Source organism: Schistocerca gregaria, chromosome 3, assembly GCF_023897955.1.
Source record: "Schistocerca gregaria isolate iqSchGreg1 chromosome 3, iqSchGreg1.2, whole genome shotgun sequence".
NCBI lineage: Eukaryota > Metazoa > Arthropoda > Insecta > Orthoptera > Acrididae > Schistocerca > Schistocerca gregaria.
This window is the reverse complement of record NC_064922.1, coordinates 386,106,978-386,127,095: the sequence shown is the minus strand read 5'-3', so window position 1 is coordinate 386,127,095 and position 20,118 is coordinate 386,106,978. Positions and strand designations below refer to the sequence as shown.

Sequence of the window (20,118 nt, the reverse complement as noted above, 5' to 3'; positions counted from 1 at the left end):
GCACAGAGCACATGAGAGAACATCTAAAAGAACACAATCACAAACCAACCTCTAGAGAAGAAGGCACGAAAAAACCTAGAATCAACAATAATCAAGGCCTTGAAACACTGCAAGAAAATTACCACATACAGAAAAAAAGCAGAAAGGAAAACCCTGTTGAATGATCAAGTATGCATGACAAACGTAAACCAGAACTCATATCACCTGCACACCAAACATTCTCTGACAGCTATTACACTGATACTCAACAAAGCAGAAAAAAACTGTGTTGAATGACCAAGTACGCATGACAAACGTAAACCAGAATTAAAATCACCTGAACATCAAACCTTTCAACCACTCTCTGACCGCTCTTACAATGATAAAAAAAAAGGTTCAAATCGCTCTGAGCACTATGCGGCTTAACTTCTTAGGTCATCAGTCGCCTAGAACTTAGAACTAGTTAAACCTAACTAACCTAAGGACATCACACGCATCCATGCCCGAAGCAGGATTCGAACCTGCGACCGCAGCGGTCACTCGGCTCCAGACTGTAGCGCCTAGAACCGCACGGCCACTCCGGCCGGCAGGTTTCTACAACTCGCCTGCATTACCAAGCACACACACACACACACACACACACACACACACACACACACACACACACACACACACACACACACAAAATCGTACATGTACACTCTTTCTTTTTCTTACGCACCCATCCACCCACCCACACAGATATCAACAGAACAGAAATGAATAAACATTAGTTTTCTGCATATACTTCGTCAGGCTGGCAACATGTACGTAAACGAATGAAACTGGATGAGACATAAAGTGAACACACAGTAGTTACAACTTTAAATCACAGTTTTCGGTAAAATATCTACAACTAGTGAAAGAAGACTAATAGCGATCCACAGCAGTAAGGGTAAACAATACGAAAATTGTGAATAAACAAGTTGGTAACATAAAAATGCTCTTATGTTTCGTAAGCGAAGTTATAGTACGACCTCCAGCATGTGACCAGATGAGAGGAATCGCAATTGTCAACCAAAAACGCGAAGAACTGTAAGTAATCATTTATTTATGTTAAAAATCTCCAGACATCACATGTCGAAGCAAAACTGTATCATTCTAGATTATACCGAAGACGCCTGAAAGTAAAACGCGAATCGCGCCTGGAAGAACTAAAATATATTGCAGTATGAAAAGGAGGTTTTTACGTACAAGAAATGACTGCAATTTCGAATAAATTGGACGTTTTATTCAAGACAAAAAGCTTCACAAATTGAGCGAGTCAATAATACGTTGGACTACCTCTGGCCCTTGTACAAGTAGTCGTTCAGCTTGGCACTGATTGATAGAGTTGTTGGAAGTCCTCCTGAAGGATATCGTATAAAAATCTGTCCAATTGGCGCATTAGATCATCAAAATTCCGAGATGGTTGAGGGCCCTACCCAAAATGTTCCAAATGTTTCCTGAATATGGAAGTTAACAGGAATATAAAAAAAAGGGAGGGTTTATCTGTTTAGCAAGAGTAATAGAAGGCAGATTTCAGACTACCTAAGAGATCAAAACGAAAATTTCTGTTCCGACACTGACGATGTTGAGTGTTTATGGAAAAAGTTTAAGGCAATAATAAAATGCGTTTTAGACAGGTACGTGCCGAGTAAAACTGTGAGGGACAGTAAAAACCCACCGTGGCTCAACAAGAAAGTTAGGAAACTACTGCGAAAGCAAAGAGAGCTTCGCTGCAAGTTTAAACGCAGCCAAAACCCCTCAGACAAACAGAAGCTAAACGATGTCAAAGTTAGCGTAAGGAGGGCTATGCGTGAAGCGTTCAGTGAATTCGAAAGTAAAATTCTGTGTATTGACTTGACAGAAAACCCTAGGAAGTTCTGGTCTTACGTTAAATCAGTAAGTGGCTTGAAACAGCATATCCAGACACTCCGGCATGATTATGGCATTGCAACAGAGGATGACACGCGTAAAGCTGAAATACTAAACACCTTTTTCCTAAGCTGTTTCACAGAGTAAGACCGCACTGCAGTTCCTTCTCTAAATCCTCGCACAAACGAAAAAATGGCTGACAACGAAATAAGTGTCCAAGGAAAAGAAAAGCAACTGGAATCACTCAACAGAGGAAAGTCCACTGGACCTGACGGGACACCAATTCGATTCTACACAGAGTACGCGAAAGAACTTGCCCCCTTCTAACAGCCGTGTACCGCAAGTCTCTAGAGGAACGGAAGGTTCCAAATGATTGGAAAAGAGCACAGGTAGTCCCAGTCATCAAGAAGTGTCGTCGAACAGATGCGCAAAACTATAGACCTATATCTCTGACGTCGATCTGTTGTAGAATTTTAGAACATGTTTTTTGCTCGCGTATCATGTCGTTTTTGGAAACCCAGAATCTACTCTGTAGGAATCAACATGGATTCCGGAAACAGCGATCGTGTGAGACCCAACTCGCTTTATTTGTTCATGAAACCCAGAAAATATTAGATACAGGCTCCCAGGTAGATGCCATTTTCCTTGACTTCCGGAAGGCGTTCGATGCAGTTCCACACTGTCGCCTGATAAACAAAGTAAGAGCCTACAGAATATCAGACCAGCTGTGTGGCTGGATTGAAGAGTTTTTAGGAAACAGAACACAGCATGTTGTTATCAATGGAGAGACGTCTACAGACGTTAAAGTAACCTCTGGCGTGCCACAGGGGAGTGTTATGGGACCATTGCTTAATGACCTAGCAGATAGTGTCGGAAGTTCCATGCGTCTTTTCGCTGATGATGCTGTGGTATACAGAGAAGTTGCAGCATTAAAAAATTGTAGCTAAATGCAGGCAGAACTGCAGCGGATAGGCACTTGGTGCAGGGAGTGGCAACTGACCCTTAACACAGACAAATGTAATGTATTGCGAATACATAGAAAGAAGGATCCTTTATTGTATGATTATATGATAGCGGGACAAACACTGGTAGCAGTTACTTCTGTAAAATATCTAGGAGTATGCGTGCGGAACGATTTGAAGTGGAATGATCATATACAATTAATTGTTGGTAGGCGCGTGCCAGGTTGAGATTCATTGGGAGAGTCCTTAGAAAATGTAGTCCATCAACAAAGGAGGTGGCTTACAAAACCCTCGTTCGACCTATACTTGAGTATTGCTCATCAGTGTGAGATACGTACCAGATCGGGTTGGCGGAGGAGATATAGAAAATCCAAAGAAGAGCGGCGCGTTTCGTCACAGGGTTATTTGGTAACCGTGATAGCGTTACGGAGATGTTTAACAAACTCAGTGGCAGACTCTGCAAGAGAGGCGCTCTGCATCGCGGTGTAGCTTGCTCGCCAGGTTTCGAGAGGGTGCGTTTCTGGATGAGGTATCGAATATATTGCTTCCCCCTACTTATACCTCCTGAGGAGATCACGAATGTAAAATTAGAGAGATTCGAGCGCGCACAGAGGCTTTGAAACAGTCGTTCTTCCCGCGAACCATACGCGACTGGAACAGGAAAGGGAGGTAATGACAGTGGCACGTAAAGTGCCCTCCGTCACACACCGTTGGTTGGCTTGCAGAGTATAAATCTAGATGTAGAATTGGGGAGAGATCCGGCACCCTTGATGACCAAGCTAGTGTTTGACGAACACCAAGTCCAGCAGTACAAACCCTCGCCAGGTACAGGCTTGCATTACTGAAATGTAAGAGGTAAGGGTGCTGCAAGGGCGTCGGGACGACAACTGAAGGGGTCTTGCTGTGAAACGAAATGGCACCCTAGATCATCACTCCATATTGTCGGGCCGTATGGCGGGCGATAGTCAAGTTGATATCCCACCGCCGCCTGAGGAGTCCCCAGACACGTCTTTGCTGGACATCGGTGTTCAGTTCGAAACGGGACTCATCACTGGAGAAAATTCTACTCCAGTCAATGAGAGTCCAGGTCGAAGACGTGTGTGGAGATGCCCCGAACAGCGGTGAGACGCCAGCCTCACCATCGCCCGCTGCACAGCCCAAAAACCGGCAGGGTTTCATTTCTTCAGTACAAAATATATTTTTTTAGACTGGAAAAGAAGTAATTATTGAGAATATTTCTCTTTAAGAACAGTGGTTGATTTTACTTAAAAATGAACATGAACAGTCACAACCGCAAGAAACTTCTTTCTTTAATGATGATATCGGTTTCTGTTTGTTTTAGACCATCTTCAGATGTGCCACTGAAATATGTACATTAGAGGGATGTAATAATACATCTTACATAACAAGGAAAGGCAAATCTACGTTTATAGCATTTGTAGACTTAGAGAAAGCTTTTGACAATGTTGACTGGAATACTCTCTTTCAAATTCTAAAGGTGGCAGGGGTAAAATACAGGGAGCGAAAGGCTATTTACAATTTGTACAGAAACCAAATGGCAGTTACAAGAGTCGAGGGACATGAAAGGGAAGCAGTTGTTGGGAAGGGAGTAAGACAGGGTTGTAGCCTCTCCCCGATGTTATTCAATCTGTATATTGAGCAAGCAGTAAAGGAAACAAAAGAAAAATTCGGAGTAGGTATTAAAATCCATGGAGAAGAAATAAAAACTTTGAGGTTAGCCGATGACATTGTAATTCTGTCAGAGACAGCAAAGGACTTGGAAGAGCAGTTGAACGGAATGGACAGTGTCTTGAAAGGAGGATATAAGATGAACATCAACAAAAGCAAAACGAGGGTAATGGAATGTAGTCGGATTAAGTCGGGTGATGCTGAGGGAATTAGATTAGGAAATGAGACACTTAAAGTAGTGAAGGAGTTATGTTATTTGGGGAGCAAAATAACTGATGATGGTCGAAGTAGAGAAGATATAAAATGTAGACTGGCAATGGCAAGGAAAGCGTTTCAGAAGAAGAGAAATTTGTTAACATCGAGTGTAGATTAAAATGTGAGGAAGCCATTTCTGAAAGTATTTGTATGGAGTGTAGGCATGTATGGAAGTGAAACATGGACGATAAACAGTTTGGACAAGAAGAGAATAGAAGCTTTCGAAATGTGGTGCTACAGAAGAATGCTGAAGATTAGATGGGTAGATCACATAACTAATGAGGAGGTATTGAACAGGATTGGGGAGTAGAGAAGTTTGTGGCACAACTTGACCAGAAGAAGTAATCAAAGAAACTTGCACAGGATAGAGTAGCATGGAGAGCTGCATCAAACCAGTCTCAGACTGAAGCCCACAACAACAACAACAAGTAATAAAAGACGAAATTATACCATGATGGTAGACGGTGATGGTGAACGGAGCAGGCGCTACGACTCCGCAAACGCTAATTGATAAGCAGGCTCTCTCACCTTTTAACTTTTCCCTCCTTGGAGAAGTATATTGAGGAGTTTGTAGCCTGTTGGCTTTCACTCCACAGTCGTGTTGTGAGTGTGTGATTGTCTTTGACTGTCTTGGCTGTCTGTGTGCTGTGTTGGTGTTCTGGTGGTGTGTAGTAACTGCCTGAGGTTGGCGAGATGTTGGGTGTTTTAAGGATTAAGGATTGGTGTTAGGATTTGGGGATTTTTGGGATTTTTCTCTTTGACTTAGTCATTGAAGATGGTCATGGTGCGTTTGTGCTTGTCACGGGACATGTCATACCGACCTAGGGATTGGATAAGGTTATTTCCAGATCTGGAAGAGCTGTCATAGAAAGCCCTTGCCAGATCCTGGAATCTTTCTTTGAGGTGTGGGATTTCGGCAGCGGCGTGCAGATCGTCCGTGGGGAATCCCGTGGGTAGGTGCAGTGCCCTCCTGAGGGCGCGGTTCTGCAGCCTCTGGTGTTTGTCCAGGCGCTGCTTTGCCGCGTATCCCCAGACAGGGCACGCATACTCCATTAAATATCACAGATTGACTATGTATGTATAAATGATAACCTATCATAATCTATTGTGAAAACCTCGTTAGCCATCTGTGGGGATTTATCGCAACTGGTAAATTGTATGGCAGCAAATACAGCGGTTAAGCGAAGCTAATGGTTCCTTGGAGACTGTAACACCTCCGATTTTATCCCGACCTGATCTGATCGAATAGTAGTCCAATATTTATTATTAACATGACCGTGAACCTAAAGGGGCTGGTAATTGGAATTGACTGCTACGGAAGTTGTTACTTTCCAGTTCGTTCTGCTCAATACTATAATACAGAATGTCTGGTAATGACACCAACACAGCTTTACTAATTACGAAGTTATATTCTTCTCAAAACACAAAAAAAGGAGACAGCCACTGCCTTCGTCATACATATCTAATTACGGCTAATCTCAGCACAGGATTTCTTCATTTTCCATTATCGTCACACGCTAATCCATCATTGCATCCAACACTGCAATCCAAGGTTAGGCCGGCGCGGTAGACGCGAAACCAAATATCGGCACTAGTAACGTCACTGATCACTTTCATAATGATACTTCTTCACTTTCCCGGCATTAATCTATTACTTACGGGTCTAACCACGGCGATGGCGACACCCTTCTCGGTTAAAGACCCTGTATTTCAACAATGGCCTTCAGATACACACACCGTTACCGCCAACCACTCTGGCGCTACTCGACACTCGATCTCGCAACACGTCACAATCGATTGTTCGCCCTATCGACCCGTGCCGAGTGCAAAGTTATAGTAAGGGGGTACGGACCCCTTACAAGACGCCGTGGTCATATCGATATGCGCCATCCAGCAGAAGGGGATCTGAGAGCTGCAACATCGACTAGATACCTGCTGGCATGCAAGTCGACATGTAGAAATGCAGCAGTAGTGCCAGTGAAAATACTGCTTGACCGACGCCTTTATTTATCATCGCAGCGGTGTGAAGATGACAATGCGCAGACTCCGCAGGAGCCGATTTGAAAGTTGCGACAGCGATTAGTTGTTACCAACTATTGGCAAGCAAGTAAGACGGCTGCCGTAATACATCTACATCCCTGTAATTCTATTGTGTGTACATATTTCAGTGGTAGGTCTGAAGAAGGTCCAAAACAGACCGAAACTGGCAACCTCATAATAAAAGAAGATTCTTGCGTTTCTGATTACTCATTTTCATTTTTGAAAAAAAAAAAAACTGTTAGGTAATCCTTGGGTGTAATATTCTCCTACAACGTAGTTATACCGTCACGATTAAATATTAGGAAAACTTGAAGGGCGGCCGTCGTACCTTGTGCGCAGATGATGCCGTAGACGTCCATGAAGGCGTCCGTGAGGGAGCAGCGGCAGTGGTGGTGCCCGAGGCGGCAGTTCACGGTCAGGATGAGGGCGGAGCAGACGACGGTGGCGACGATCGCCAGCCACAGCCGCGCAGAGAACGGCACCAGGAACGACGCCAGGTCCGTGGACAGCGAGGGCAGCGCGCGGATGTACACCGAGTACCTGCAGCACACCACCGGCCGGCTTTATACAGCACAAACACCAGCGAGGCCCACAGTTGCCGAATGGAAAAATGGAAATGAAGTCCCGTGCTTCTTTACAGAGCGCAGGGGAACGATGCGGGAGACCCGCACCGCTTTACCAGGCAAGGTCGGTAGTCTCCCATTGCCTTCCTCCGACCGTGATGGTGATGAATGATGATGATGAAGACGACACAACAACACCCACTCATCTCGAGGCAGGAAAAATCCCTAACCCCGCCGGGAATCGAACCCGGGACCCCCGTGCTCCGGAAGCGAGAACGCTAGCGCGTGACCACGAGCAGCGGGCACTGGGCGACAATTATCGAACTGTATGCAATGAAAGCGTCATAACTTCTGAACGGTTTCCGTTAGGACGCTCAAACTGTACTGTTGGCTGCAGAACATGATGGGTACGAGTATGCGCATGGCCACTCGCCTTATTGTTGTCGGCTATTTGCACGTGAAAATGCCACGGTACGGCGTGCCTGAGCGTATAGCTCTTGTGAAGGCCCAGTATGCGAGCAATAACAGCCCAACTGCGGTTCAAAGGAAGTTTGCGACCGAGTTCAAGCTGACGACAACCCGTCCAAGTATACTAACAACCAAGAATTTGATTCGCTAGTTTGAGAGAACGGGTAGTGTTCGTGATGACGTCGGTCGTCCAAAAAGGGCGCCGGCCGGATTGGTCGAGCGGTTCTAGGAACCACAGTCTGGAACCGTGCGACCGCTACGGTCGCAGGTTCGAATCCTGTCTCGGGCATGGATGTGTGTGATGTCCTTAGGCTAGTGAGGCTTAAGTAATTCTAAGTTGTAGAGGACTGATGGCGTCAGAAGTTAAGTCCCATAGTGCTCAGAGCCATTTGAACCATTTGTACCAAAAAGGGCCAAAACCCCTGAGCCCCAGGAAATGGATCAGACGAGCTGCACAACAGGTGGGAATCAACCCGGAGACACTGCGAGAAATTGTTGTTGAAGGCCTGCATCTCTTCCCATACAAAATTCAAACCCATCAGCCATAGCTATTAAGACTCAGGGCTATGAAAGAGCGGTTGCGTTTTGCCAGCACTTTTGTCCACAGAATCGACGAACAGGACTTTGATTCGAATATGGTTTGGTTTAGCGACGAAGCCCACTTTCATTTGGATGCGTTCGTCAATAAGCAAAACTGGAGTGTTTGGGAGACTGAGAATCCGCATTTCCCGATCGAGAAGTCTCTTCACCCTCAACAAAGTTTGCAATGTCCAGTCACGGAATAATTGGTGCGAAATTCCTTGATGGCATGGTGACTACCGAACGGTGCGTGAAGGTTTTGGAAGATGGTTTTCTCCCCATTATCCAAAGTGACCTTGATTTCGGCAAGATTTGGTTCATGCGAGGCGGAGCTCGACCCCATCGACGCAGGAGAGTGTTTCATGACCTGGAGAAGAACTTTGGCGACCACATCCTGACTCTGGGGAACCCAGAGCCCACTGGCATGGGCCTCGATTGGCCGCCATATTCTCCAGATCTGAACGCGTGCGACACCTTTTTGTGGCGCTGTCTTTAAGGCAAGGTGTGCAGCAGTAACCCCAAAATCATTGCTGAGCTGAAAACAGCCATTCAAGAGGTCATCGATGCCATCGATGTTCCGACACTTCAACGGATCTAGCAGAATTTCGCTATTCGTCTCCGCCACATTATCGCTAATGATGGTAGTAATAACAAATATGTCATAACCTAAATCTGTAGTGACGTTTACATGTTAAATGAGTAGTGCACATGCAATAGTTTGTAACTAATTTACGTTTTTTTATTTCAAATAGTTCAATAATTGTCGCCCTTTGTGTATGGGAATCGCATGTACGTACTTATCTGCTTCTCAGTCCTCTCTCTATTCATCTCCTCGTACCCCTTCTCTTTGTCCATCTGCTCCTCTAACCTCTCTGTCCATCACTTCCTCCCCTCTTTCTCTGTCCACCTCCTCCTCCTTTCCCTCTGTCCACCCCCTATTCCCCCTCTCCCTGACATTGAGCTTTCTTTACTGGTACTGCAAACGAAACCTTGATTGGGAACTGAACTTGCTCAAAACGAATGGCTATATAGATTGGGACCATTGATATAAAGAATTTGAGACAGACCTCTCCAGCTGATGGGTCTGTTAGCACAGAAAAATTAGACCGAATGAAGGCCGCGCCGGCCAATAAATACGTACAAGCTGGAAATAATTTTATTCGACGCTAGGCGTCCCAAAAATAGTTAAATGAGTTTGCGACAGTTTCTGGCTTGTGATAAGCTTTTGAGGGTCTCATTTTTTTCAGTTTTTCGTTACAGAAAGTTACCGATACACTAAAAGGAAGGGGCCTAAAATTTAGCGTTGAGTAATCTACTTAGAAGTTAAAATCAATTCAGCCGTTTAACAACAATCGACCGTCAAAGATCGGCAGTTTTTAACAACTCGTCAGAAAAGTGACTTATGTGCGTGTTCCAACGTCAGTACCTCGAAAACCACTACTGAAAAAAATGGTTCAAATGGCTCTAAGCAATATGGGACATAACATCTGAGGTCATCAGTCCCCTAGACTTAGAGCTACTTAAACCTAACTAACCTAAGGACATCACACACATCCATACCCGAGTCCCGCGACCGTAGCAGCAGCGCGGTCCCGGACTGAAGCGTCTAGAACCATTCGGCCACGGCGGCCGGCAAACTGCTACTCAAAACCACTACTCAAAACCATTACTCAAAACCAATACTCCAAACTACTACTCCAAATGACAAGGATCATTCTTGAAAGTTGTAGAGGATATAATTCTGCGTAAAAAGAGCTCCTAAATTATAAAGTTAACTATTATTTGGGATTACTAACGTCGATTAAAATTATTTCTAACTTGTGCGTATTTATTGGCCACCAAAAGTCTAATTTGCCTACCCTATGTGAGGACAGTAGCTCCAATAACAGTATGTCGCATAGATTTTATGTACGAGCGCAAAGGATCACAAAAATTTTTGTCTAAAACTGTGCTTAAGGAGAAAGAATATCTGTGAGAAAGAAAACAAAATCGCCTAGTTTCACAGGACAGCACTGCTCAACGCTTTTTCCCAAAATCTTTGCTTATAACGGTTCCATATTAATATAATTTACGTCTTTACATATTACAAAATACGTAGCCTTTAAGTATCCAAATGTTTGTTAGAGTATCATGTGAAAAATTAAAAATTTAAAGTAAATCAGTATATATAACTTTTATTTAAAAAGTGTGAAAGTGTGTAGCCTATGTCCATCCGAAGTTTAGTAGACTATCGTATATATATATATATATATATAATGTAGCCAGTATACATCAGAATGTCTATTAGAGCATTAAGTAAAAATCTGAAGTAAATCGGTCAAGAACTTTTCGAGGTATTTGCTAACATAACATCATTTCCATTTACAAAAAAATTGTAGCTTATGTCTGTCTGAATGTTTACTAGAGTCTCGTGTAGGAATATTAACTAACCTTATCTAGATTTTTGGTAACAACGTTAAACGTCTTGTATTTATGTAGTGGTATAGATTACAGTGGTGGCAATCGCATTTTATAGAGGACGTTCCTACCTAGAACAGCCGAGATGGCCGAGGCTCGCTGGAGCTGTGGGTTTCGACTCAGAGTTATCCAGCTAGAATTCTGATGATGAAAGGGATCTTTATCAAATGAAGTTTGCTGAAAAAATAACCAAACTGTTTTTTAACGGACAAACAGTGCGGCCATCAAGGTCAGACCCTACACTGCTGAGTCAGGTGAGATCTCCAGTCTCTATTTCCGCTACGCGTTCACGATTTTACCCGTCAGTCGGACCGTGGTCTTCGTTTGTGTCATATCGTATATTCGCAGCCCGCCGAGGAAACGTTTAGTGTTTTGAAAGAGCAAGGGATTATTCTGAAAATTTTAGTTAAACTTGGAAAGTCCAGCACAGAAGCCCATTCTTTGTTGAAAGAAGTGTACGGTAATGAATGTCTTTCACGAACTGAAGTTTTTATGTAGTTTAAGCGGATGTAACAGGCACGAGGAAAGACTGAAGATGACTCACGTCCAGGGCGACCCTCAACATCAACAACAGAGGAAGACAATGGAAAATGGAGATTTAATCCGGAAAGACCATCGACTGAGTATTTGTGCGCCGTGGATACTGTAAGTATTGACAAAGTAACACTTTGGCATATTTTATATGCACATTTTCAACCAAGGAAAGTTTGTTCAAAAATGGTGCCGAAGGACATGTACAAGAGAACACTAGTTGTCAAGTCGTTTCCGACTAAGCATGGGATCCCTGTGGTGGAACATCCACCCTATTCACCTGATCTTGTTCCGTGTTATTTTTTTCTGTGGCTAAAACTGAAACCGGGGCTGAAAGGGACAAGATAGAATACAGTTGAAGCCATGTAAGAAAAAGCGATCGAGACCTTGAACATTCTTCCAGAAGATAACTTCAAACACTGACTTCAGCAGTGGAAAATTCCCGAGGATCCGTTAAAGATCGTATTGGGGAGTATTTCGAATGGGATGAAGTAAAAATTGTGAAGCATGAAAAATAAAGAATGTTATATTCCTAATACGGATGTGTTTTCGCCAGAGCCCGTATCTACAGGGAGTCGGAGAAGTCCCATTCCCCTCTCGATTTTGTACAATCGCAGAAATAAATGCTGTAGTTCTTTTATTGACATCCCTTGCTGTGAAATTGACGAAAAGCATCGTTTTGAGCTTTGCATTGTTCTAGTTGTGAAGTCATGGCTGGTTTGAATGGACACAGTTCCACTCTTAAGGACAGAATAGTACTATGGACGTGAGTGCACGAATGCAGACAACTGGCCAAATAATGGCAGAGATAATAATGAGTGTGTTTAGAGATCGCTTTGGCAAAGCCGCGACTCGTAGAGCAAGACTGCTTGAATGCAAGAAAGGTGTTTATGTTTTAGGCAGTGTCAAACACAGCGGAACTCAAAGATAGTTCACACAGGAGGAATGTGGTTTTCTGGTCTAAGAAAAATACCCATTGCGTGCAAGAGTTGGAACGGAACCTCCCTCATGGCTCTTGGTTCAAATGGGTCTGAGCACTATGGGACATAACTTCTAAGGTCATCAGTCCCCTAGAACTTAGAATTACTTAAACCTAAGGAAATCACATACATCCATGCCCGAGGGAGGATTCGAACCTGCGACCGTCGCGGTCGCGCGGTTCCAGACTGTGGCGCCTAGAACCGTTCGGCCACTACGGCCGGCCCTCCCTCATGTTATGATATGTGAAGGGATCTCGTCCCGATACCCGCTCGGGGCATTTCTTAAGTGCATATGAATAGAAATTCTTATTTGGACAGTTTGAATCTGCTTCTAATACTTCTGCACGAAGAAAAGAGAATCACGGATCATATGAGGTTATAGGACGATGGAGCTCCAACGCACTTGGCTGTTTAGTTACGTGAGTTCCTTGAAGAACAATTTAGAGGTCACCGTACTGGGCGTGGCTCAGCAGTATCTGCAGCGCCAATGAAATTGCCACCATGAAACCCAGACTTTACCACACCGGACAGCTCATTGTAGGCAATATCAAGTCCCATGCGGGCCAAAGTCGGCACAAGACTAACTGCGCATACGTGTTCAGAAAACGTGTTGAGGAGTCCTTTTGAAGCATAACTCCTGAGATGATCCTCAAGATGTGAATGAAGGGGAGTAGGGGGAGGGGAGGGGATGTAGACACACGATGGTACACGATCAGGTCTGTTGGACACTTAGTTTTCACATGTAAGTACAGGGATACAGGAACTTCACGGGTGCATTGTATTTGGCAGGCGAGATAAAGATAAGAGATGGCGCTCAGTTAAGCCTACTAATAAGTAAATGGTGTTTCGATGTTGCGTGTCAGATATAAACCATCTGTGTTTTGTCTCGTGGAGTGAGGACACGCTTCAACTTCTTGAGACCTATTCTTAACAACATCATTAAGGCTGCAACTTCAGCCAGATGTTTTGAGACGCGGGAGTGGTGTTAGTCTGTCACGATTCAAAATAAGAGGGATATCACGATGTGGTAATCGTACTAGCGCTAGTACAGAAACGGTATTTATGATTTCACTTACAGCTGGATTTTGTATATATTTAGCGGGCCGAAGTGGCCGAGCGGTTCTAGGCGCTACAGTCTGGAACCGCGCGACCGCTACGGTCGCAGGTTCGAATCCTGCCTCGGGCATGCACGTGTGTAATGTCCTTAGGTTAGTTAGGTTTAAGTAGTTCTAAGTTCTAGGGGACTGATGACCTCAGAAGTTAAGTCCCATAGTGCTCAGGACTATTTGAACAATTTTTGTTTATATTTATAGAAATATTTGTTGACGCATGAGTCTTGAAGCACTGTCAAGCTATAGTCACTCAATAAGTGAGGTAGCCGGCGTAAGCAACGATTAAGAAGTGTGGAAATGAAATGAAGCGCAGCACCTCACACAAAGAACTCTGATATTATTACGGCGAGAATTAGTGAGCTGAGCAAGAGTTAATAACTATTAATATTGTTAACGGCGTCCTTGTCTGTTGTCTGAGAGTGGTAGCAAGCCGTAACTGGTGTTGAACAGACTTTTTGTTAATATATTACTAGAAGTAGCTGTGCGTATGCAGTGGTGTGCGATATATGGTGAATAAAGAGATAAAATGTCGTTTTCAGTTCTAAACTCGCCCTGTGATAATTGAGTGAACTTTACCGTAAGGGAAAAGTAATATTCAAAAACTTATGCTTGAAAGTTTCTTTATGTATTTTTGATTAGTCGCCAAGTGGTGGAAGCGCTTGGTAATTTTTGCGATGCGAGGAAGGTATATTTGACTGAAAGCTCAGTTCTCCAGGTCCCGTATATCTTACTGAAATAAATTTAACACTATGGAACTGAAATGAACTTTCTCTGTGCGTTTTAATTTAGTAGTATTCAATAATCTTCGACTCGTTAATTGCAAGTTAGACTAAAAATAAAAAGAGAAAGCGGATATCTGTTTGCAGCTGTAGAATCGCAGTTACAAGAGGTTAATGTACTTAAAAGAAAAAAATATTTAAAAAGTGACGTATCCCACAATAATGCTAAGATTTTAGCTAGGATTTTCTGAAACTATCTTCAATATATGGTGAGGAAGAAATATGAGGGTTGTCCAGAACGTAAGTTCCGATCGGTCGCGAAATGGAAACCACAGTGAAAACCAGAAGCGTTTTATTTGCAGCAGTTACGTACACCTTCCATCTACTTCTCTACATAGTCGCCGCTCCAACTTCCGAGTTTTGCCATAGTGTTGCATCAACTTTCCAATATCCTCGTCATAGAAAGCAGCCGCCTGTGCTTACGGCCAGTATCTGCGCTGGTCTGCAGCTCGTTGTCTGTGGAAAAATTTTGTCTTCATAGCCAGCGGTTCTTGTGAGCAGAGATGAGACTCAGGAGCAGCCAATTACGGACTATACTATGGTTGAACAAACACTTCTCATCGGAAACACTGCAGGAGCGTCTTCATTGCCCTTGCAGTGTGAGGCCGAGAAATGGCATGAAGAAGGAAATGCTCGACAGTTCTGTTATGTGGGCTGCATGACACAGGCGAAATCTCTAACCAGGCCCTCATACTTGGCGGGAAACGTTATTCCCTAGGCATCTTTTCGTGCTCACTGTTCACTCAAAACTGAAAAGAGCGACGCGACACGATCGACGGGTATACTAGAGACACTGCTCAACCCATTTCTCATACAAAAACAGCAGTTGACCGGCGTTGCCTAGAGAAACGTTGTTGTGATGCCTCGTGTAAGGAGGAGACATCCGTACCACCACGTTTCCGACTTTGATAAGGGTCGGATTGTAGCCTATCGCGATTGCGGTTTATCGTATCGCGACACTGCTGCTGTCGTTGGTCGAGACACAATGACTGTTAGCAGAATGCGGAATCGGTGGGTTCAGGAGGGTAATACGAAACGCCGTGCTGGATCCCAACAGCCTCGTATCACTAGCAGTCGAGATGACAGGTGTCTTATCCGCATGGCTGTAACGGATCGTGCAGCCACGTCTCGATCCCTGAGTCAACAGATGGGGACGTTTGCAAGACAACAACCATCTGCACGAACAGTTCGACGACGTTTGCAGCAGGATGGACTATCAGCTCGGAGACCATGGCTGCGGTTACCCTTGACGCTGCGTCACAGACAGGGGCGTCTGCGATGGTGTACTAAACGCCGAACCTGGTTGTACGAATGGCAAAACGTCATTTTTTCGGATGAATCCAGGTTCTGTTTGCAGCACCATGATGGTCGCGTACGTGTTTGGCGACATCGCGGTGAACGCACATTGTAAGCGTGTATTCGTCATCGCCATACTGGCGTATCACCCGGCGTGATGGTATGGGGTGCCATTGGTTACACGTCTCGTCTTGTTCGCACTGACGGCACTTTGAACAGTTGACGTTACATTTCAGATGTGTTACGACCCGTGGCTCTACCCTTCATTCGATCGCTGAGAGACCCTACATTTCAGCAGGATAATGCACGACCGGATGTTTCAGCTCCTGTACAGGGCTTTCTGGATACAGAAAATGTTCGACTGCTGCCCTGGCCAGCACATTCTCCAGATCTCTCACCAACTGAAAACGTCTGTTCAATGGTGGCCGAGCAACTGGCTCGTCACAATACGCCAGTCACTTCTCTTGATGAACTGTGGTATCGTGTTGGAGCTGCATGGGCAGCTGTACCTGTACACGCCATCCAAGCTCTGTTTGACTCAATGCTCAGGCATATCACGGCCGTTATTACGGCCAGAGGTGGTTGTTCTGGGTACTGATTTCTCAGGATCTATGCACCCAAATTGCTTGACAATGTAATCACATGTCAGTTCTAGTATAAATATTTGTCCAATGAATACCCGTTTATCATCTGTATTTCTTCTTGGTGTAGCAATTTTAATGGCCAGTAGTGTATATTATGAAGCATAATGTCCACTGGAGTACGATCGCTGTGGGTACTCATTGACGTATAAGGTAAAGCGCACACCGTATCGGCGGAACGTTACAAATTCACACAGTGGAACCAGTTGCGTGCGTGACACATAGCCTGACCAGAAATGACTGGCCAAAATTGCGTCATTTGTACTGTCTGCATGACGCATAAGGCAGACCTAGAATAGAAACATTTTTTAAGAACTACTTTCTAAAGAAGAACGGAGGCTTACGTTCAAAAGGTGTACGTCAATAATTTCAACACTGGATAGAGCCAACTCCAAGTCTTATCAAAATATTATAGTTTTAAAACATATTTCTAGTGAATTGTAATTACTCTTAAAAGTGTGTGTTGAATAGGGGCTACAGAGTTCAGTTTGGCAGTTGTAGTACTATGCGAGTGGAGCTAACTTCGAAAGAGAGAAATTGACTATCTGAACTTGTCTTAGATGGAATTTCGCCCACTATCGGCGGTGTACACAATTTCTCGCGAAAATCTGTGTGTTTAAAGTCAAATCTGTGTGTCTCGTACTCTTAAGGATAGAAAAGTTTGTAATGTGTTCCTTATAACTTGGAATTTGTTCCGTGCCAATGTAGTGCCAAATAAAGCGAACCTTGGTACGTAAGTTAACGTTGAGTTCATATTCTATTAAGACAAATGCTGTAAAACAGAATTCATGCTAAAATGATTAATGTTTTAAATTTAAGGACTGTCGTGACTTGGAAACTGTCCTATGGCAATGCAGTGTCAAATAAAGCCTATCTTTGTACGCAAGTTAAGGCTGAGTTCATATTCTATTACGACAAATGCTGTAAAACAGAATTCGTGCCAAAATATAAACATTTTAATGTTAAAGACTATCTCATACGGTGTGAAAGAAGCAGTCTGCAAAGAAACTTGGTGTACGTGTAGTTCGCTTGACTTGCATGGGTACCCAAATAGAATAATATGATTTTATGACAGGTGATAACGTTTTCGCATAAAAAATCCGATTTCCATCATTTAAAATGAATTTTCATTAAATGAATTTTAGATCCTGTATCAGAAACATGGTTTTTGGCTACGAGAACCGAGCCGCGGATTCCAAGACGGCTATCCACAGCAATTAGCTAAAATTTTGACGATCTGTTGCTAATCTCCCGATCTCGAACAACGTTGGAAATGTTCTTGATACTTCTATCGTTTCCGAGATGCTGAGGTTCAAAGGAGCCCTACTTGTACACGTAAAGTCCGATGTGAGGTGGAAACGTAGCTTATAAAGTGACGTAACACAGAGAAATGTGTTGTAAAGTGTCTCCGTTATCGCAACATGGCTTCTGGGAACCCCATGTTATGAAGCACGTGGAAAATTTTTGTGCACATAAAAACCGATCTGAGGTGTAAAATTAGTATTATGTTATTTCAATTTCACATAAGTAAACTTAAAATTTTTTTTACTTATCTGTGCTGTTCTTTTAACGTGAGTGATATGCCCTGCTGTAGCGAGGAAATACGAGAGCCAGCGCAGAAATGCTGCTATCGGAGCCCAATAAAGGCGAATACACTCCTATTTAAAATATACGCTGATTGAAGGGTGGGGCGCCAGATGCCTCATTCTACCTTTCTCAGCGCCTTTAAAGGTTTTCCCAAAAATTTTGTCATACGAACGTATTCGCGCTGTTTTATGCTTGGAGAGAACAAGACAGTGGCAGTGGCGAGAAGGTGGAAGATAGTAGATGTGGGTATGTTATAGAAAGTGCGAAGAGGACAATAGCAGTGTGAGAGAAAGAGAGGGAGACAGTGGCAGAGGAATATAATATTTGACTCTCAGAGAACAATGCTAGGAAAAGGGTGAAGATGTCAGTGCCAGATGGAAGGAATGAAGAGTAGAAGAAAGTGGAAGTGGGTAAGAACCAGTGATAATTAGAGAAAGTCTATGACATGGACAATGAGGAAGAAAGAGATAGTGATTGTGAGAAAAGCAGCAACGGTGGGAAGGGATGAATGAGTTGGTAGCAGTAAGAGATATCTAGAGGGAGATGGTGACAGAGTAGACAGTAGTAGCAGAACAGAACAAAGAGGCCTGTGGCTGTGAGACAGGAAACATAAAGAGATACTGACAATGAGTTGGGCTGCATGAGTTAATGAGAATGGGCGAGGGGAAGCGGGTGGGTATGAGCGACTCACATCGATGGTATGAGCGGTTTATAGTGACGGGAGCTTGTGGGTGTGAGGGGTGCGTGTTAAAGAGGGTGCGAATATGTGCGCGTGCCAGAATCTTTGGGAAAAATTTTAAAGCTGCTGAAGAAGAATTTAGAGTGAGGCAGCTGATACCCCACTTTCCAATCAGTCTTTTTTTTTTTTTTTTTTAAAAAAAAAGGAGCATATTCGCCTTTCTTTTGGAGCATTTTTCCGCTGGTTAGAAATCATGTCCAAGACATCGAGTGTCCTGCTACAGACACTCAACGTTGACACTTTCCTGTGCACTACAGCGTCATCAGGAACAGTCACAGATTACTGCTCACCCTGTTCGACAGATCGTTTGTGTGTGTTACACTCCCCTGAAGCAGTCCTGAACATATCTTTGTCTCCAATGAGCATTTGCGCCCAGGATATGTGCCATGGTACTCCTGTAGCGACTTTAGACCAGCTGTTGCCTCACTACCCAAACATTATCTCAGTTTCTTTTGTGTCCAGTGCTCCCATCTCCCTGCCATTTACACCAACATTCCTATTCCTCAAGCCACTGTTCAGTGTGTGGCTAAGGGTACAAACTCTACCAGTATTACTTTGCCCATTCATGTCAACATCCGCATTGCACCGACCTGGATACGCCTGGATACGGAAGTCGGCCTACGCTATAAGGGGCAATCAAGTGAAATCCGAACACCCGCCACAACGGGGTCATGGAATGGTTCCATCCGAAAGTGATCACTTGACGCGTTCAGACGTTTATCGCACTGGGAGACAAGCCAATTCCTGTTTCGTAGAAGGCCTTCGACCTTTGACGGATCCACAACCGCATCCACTCCGTTCAACTGCAACCGACGGCCAAACACGTCTTTCTTCAGAGCGATAAAGATGCAAAAATGACGCGGTGAAGGATCCGTGCTGTACAGAGGATGCTGCAGTGTCTCCCAACCAAATCGCTGAAGCGCAGCCTTCGTCCGATTGCAGTTCCACGCGCTAGGAGCTTGTTTCCATGTGATCGCCGGAATCTGTGTAGCGAGAGGGCGAGGAATGCAGACCACGTCTGCTACACAGCTGTGTGAAGGGTAGTCGAGTCTTGGGCGCTAGCTGTACGACACTATGACCAGTGGACGGATGCACTAGACTAGATCGCCAGCAGTCAACATCATAGCCCGACAACTGCGTGCACCTGTGACGTGGCACTGTGCTGTTACATTATCACAGCAGTGACAGTATCGAAACGCAGCTGGTCAACTTCCTCGAGGGCTGTGTATTATGGCGTGTGTTCGGTTTTCATTTGATTACCCATTAAATTTAACCGCCGCAGCGCGCAGATATCCCGCTCCGCTACACTGTGGCGAATAATACTTGCGCAAATTATGTAAAAACGTGAAGGTCCCGAGCTTATCGGAATGGACAGCAATCATCTTCGAAGATCTGCGTCTTCACTATACACACCTGTAGTTTACAGTTCTCTGTTCCTAGTGGTTGTGGTAGTTACTCTGCGCCAGCCGTTGTAGCCCAGCGTTTCTAGGCGCTTCAGTCCGGAACCGCGCTGCTGCTACGGTCGCAGGTTAGTCAGGTTTAAATAGCTCTAAGTCTAGGCAGGG

At 44.2% G+C, this 20,118-nt stretch overlaps 1 protein-coding gene across 1 annotated transcript in view; it reads right to left on the bottom strand.

Annotated features, from left to right (window-relative positions):
• LOC126355381 (probable glutamate receptor) overlaps nt 1–20,118 on the bottom strand; it is a 71,398-nt gene that overhangs the window by 29,774 nt on the left and 21,506 nt on the right. The window contains exon 2 of the mRNA XM_050005675.1: nt 7,150–7,361. Coding sequence (XP_049861632.1) covers nt 7,150–7,361 — 212 coding nt within the window. The remainder of the gene's footprint in view (nt 1–7,149; nt 7,362–20,118) is intronic.